General features: G+C 39.3%; 1 protein-coding gene across 1 annotated transcript in view; it reads right to left on the bottom strand.

The window, feature by feature from the left end:
• Positions 1 to 254: 254 nt before the first annotated feature.
• LOC123096852 (uncharacterized) overlaps positions 255 to 3490 on the bottom strand; it is a gene marked incomplete at its 5' end in the record, with an annotated part of 11051 nt that continues 7815 nt past the window's right edge. The window contains 11 exon segments of the mRNA XM_044518647.1: positions 255 to 740; positions 831 to 935; positions 1098 to 1157; positions 1234 to 1372; positions 1470 to 1654; positions 1739 to 1822; positions 1905 to 2027; positions 2732 to 2911; positions 3006 to 3075; positions 3167 to 3263; positions 3341 to 3416. Of these exon segments, the coding sequence (XP_044374582.1) occupies positions 627 to 740; positions 831 to 935; positions 1098 to 1157; positions 1234 to 1372; positions 1470 to 1654; positions 1739 to 1822; positions 1905 to 2027; positions 2732 to 2911; positions 3006 to 3075; positions 3167 to 3263; positions 3341 to 3416 (1233 nt within the window). The 3' untranslated portion in view covers positions 255 to 626.

The raw sequence follows: 3490 nt of genomic DNA, 5'->3' as shown, positions 1-3490 counted from the left end.
CTACAAGTTTTGCCAAGATGAAATATAAACATTGTAACAGAGAATGAAATGAAGTAGCTCATATCCTGGCTAGGATAAATTTGAAACCAATGTGTGGGATGATGACCCACCAGTCTTATCATGCCAGCGATGATAAATGATGTATCAGTTTTTGAAGTTCAATAAAGCTAGCCGAATGGCATTCCCTAACAAAAATGATAATACCAAAAAAAGTCAAATCTATGGCCGGTTATCGTCAGCAAGAATCATCAGACTGTCTACAAGAGGAAAAGGTTCTTATTCCATGCCCTTTCATTAAACATGTACATAGGTGCACACAAGGGGCCTACAGCCAAGCTCAACGACAATTGGCTGCAAACAGGCAGGTGATCAAGAGAGGAGGATGGAGGATTCTCTTTTTTGAAGTTAATAGGAACAAACAGAAGCTGATAAATAACCCAGACTCGGTGCACAATTTTAATTACACGGGAGGGAGGAGGATCAGGATGGTAGGCGGCCGCTGCTCCTGAAGGGGAGAGGAGGAAAAACCCGACTGGTTTTGGCCGGACAAGTCGCCAAGATGCACCTGCCGAGGAGGGAGGGGTAGTATAGCGACTGTACAATATGGCACATTCTTGTGAGAGCTCTCACATGAAGTAGCTCAGTGCTTTCTTCTTCCTTGAACCTCCTTCGCCGTAGAGGTCGTTCCATTGGACAAGCTCATTCATGTTTGCCGAATCAGATGACACGCTCGCGCAAACCTACGTGTGGTAAACGCACAGATTATCCTATCATCATCATAAAGCAATGATGAAACAAGCAGGGATCGGGTAGGGATGGATGATAAATACCTGCTCATGGGCAGATTTGAAGTCATCCAAACTAAGAGGACGGACGTCCTCGCTTCCATGCAAGGCAGGCTCAGGCCTACCTTCTGACTTTGCAACATTCTTCTCCTACATATTATCAAGGAAACAACGTTTAGTGTATATAAATCAAATAATCTAACCAAAGCATAGGAACGAAAAAACCATCTATACAATGATGTAAACCAAAGAGCCTTTCTATAAAAGTATCCATTTTAATGCATGCCACAGGCAGACTGATAACATGCCTACCTTCTTTTCCTTCTCTAGGATTTCTCGAATGGGGTAGTGCGCTGCAGTTACACATAGATTCTGAAAACACACCCAGATCAGCGATGTCACTTCCGATGCTCAAGGATAAAAGAGCGCAAATAAACAGCAAATGTACCTTCAGGTCACTTCCTGAATATCCATCAGTCATATTAGCAAGTGACTCCAGATCAGTATCTTGTCCCAACTCTTCTTTTGCTAAAATAACTTTCAAAATTTTCTCTCTATTTGATGCGTCAGGTAAATTTACCATTAGCCTACAATAACAATTATTATTATTATGAACCAAATCGTTAGAAACGAATAGGCAGCAATTAGATAATCCCAGACCAGCACATGAGACTGTAGTACTACCTGCGGGGGAACCTCCTAATCACAGCCTCGTCCAGGTCAAAAGGTCTATTTGTGGCACCAAGAACCAGTACACGTTCTTTATCTTTCGTTCGCAACCCGTCCCAATTTACCATAAATTCATTTTTCATCTTGCGCATGGCTTCATGCTCCCCAGGATTTTCTCTCCTTCCTAACATACTATCGACCTGTCCAAAGTTATACACTTAATAGGCTATATAAATAGTCAGATAAATCAATATGGCAACAAAAGCAATTAATATTCTCCATACCTCATCAATAAAAATAACACTCGGGGATATTTTACTTGCTAATGAAAAAACAGCCTTCACATATTTCTCCCCTTCACCAAACCACTGAAAGTAGTAGACAAAATAGCATTTAGCATCAAGAATCACACGATGTACCTCATTCATTGTTCTTTAGATGGAACCATACCTTCGATGTAATGCTTGACATTGATATATTGATGAAGTTGGCGCCTGCTTCAGTTGCTACTGCTTTAGCAAGCATAGTTTTCCCAGTGCCAGGGGGGCCGAAGAGCAATATTCCCTTGCAAGGCTGCAAGGAATAGATTGAGAGGAGGCACTTCTAAGATCACAACTTAACCCGTACAACGAATTTAGGTAGTCAACATAATCTTCAAATTTGGTTTCAAACAGGTTGCAAATTAACTAGTAGAACTATTTTTTCAACACCAGATATAAATAAAGGAGAGGCTGGAAACTCCACGCCCCAATTTTATTGCCAAGAGTTTCTTGTCAGAAGTCAAGAAATATTTTTATTTATCTATATCTATCAAGTTAGACCAGCTTAGCCTTGTAAGAGCCCAGATTTCTTTGAAATATCTGACACTTTAGAAAATTCTGAAACGAAAACCTTACAGGGACACTGCAAAGCTACCTAGAGAAACCACACAGATTTGCCATGTATAAGTGGTATCATCATTTGCCTTGCAAAATAATTTGATTTTATGCCTTTATGTTAATTTTGTAGATATACTATCAGTGAAAATCATAGTCAAAGTTGTGTGTTGAAGACCAAGAAAGTCAAGCTTGCCTTATATTTTGGGGAGCAATTATTATTATTATTATTGGTTTGGAATCTTTTTAGTACTGATAATATGGAATAGCAAGAGTAAATATGTTGTCTTGTTGTTTTTAACAAAGGGCTGTTAAATTTCTATCATGGCATGCAACCTACAATTGGAAAAAGAACTTAAGCCCCATGTATGAGACCATGTGAATACTAGTTTTTTTTACTACCTTCGTTAACTGCCCTTTGCAGAACAATTCCGGCCTTTGCAGTGGGAGCATCACCAACTCCTTCAATGTTTCCTTTACATTCTCCAACGCACCAATATCATCAAAGGTGACTCCAATATCATTCGGTGGTATAACATCTGCCAGAAGCCTTTTCTCAAACTCGTTCTCTGTGGCAACATCCTAAGAAGAAACTAGCTTAGAAGTAGAAAAAACTGAAAAGCACTAATATTTGGGGAATGACAATAAAGTTTGAAATGTGCGAGACAACAAGTACCTTTAACGATTTTTTTGAGCTCTTGTTATCACTATGGATGCTCTGTAGCATGTCGAGGCCATGCTTAAGGCTGTCATCCGTAATTAGCAAGTTAGCTCTCAAGAGAGAAGACTACATAAAAATAAATACAGTAAAAATGAAATTGGCAACAACATGATTACCTTCCGCTCGTGATAATAAGTTTACCGTCCTTGGAGGTTTCGACTTTATTGTGCTTAAGATGATAACTGACAGCGTACCCGACAATCTTGTCCACATCTAAGAAAGTTTGGAGCAACAAAAACTTTAATTCAATTCTATCTATAGATAAAATACAGCGAACAAAAAGAACTCACTTTCATTAGTCAGTGACTGATCTTTAATGAATAATTCTTCAAGGTCATTGCATTCGATTGCACTGCGATTCAAAAACTGCATTCAGAGCAATCAGCAATCAGATGATGGTGTCGGGTGATCTCGAAATATCCATTGAAATTGGGAAGCAA

This window comes from Triticum aestivum, chromosome 4D (assembly GCF_018294505.1).
Source record: "Triticum aestivum cultivar Chinese Spring chromosome 4D, IWGSC CS RefSeq v2.1, whole genome shotgun sequence".
Classification (NCBI taxonomy): Eukaryota; Viridiplantae; Streptophyta; class Magnoliopsida; order Poales; family Poaceae; genus Triticum; species Triticum aestivum.
This window is presented reverse-complemented; position numbering and strand designations above follow the sequence as displayed.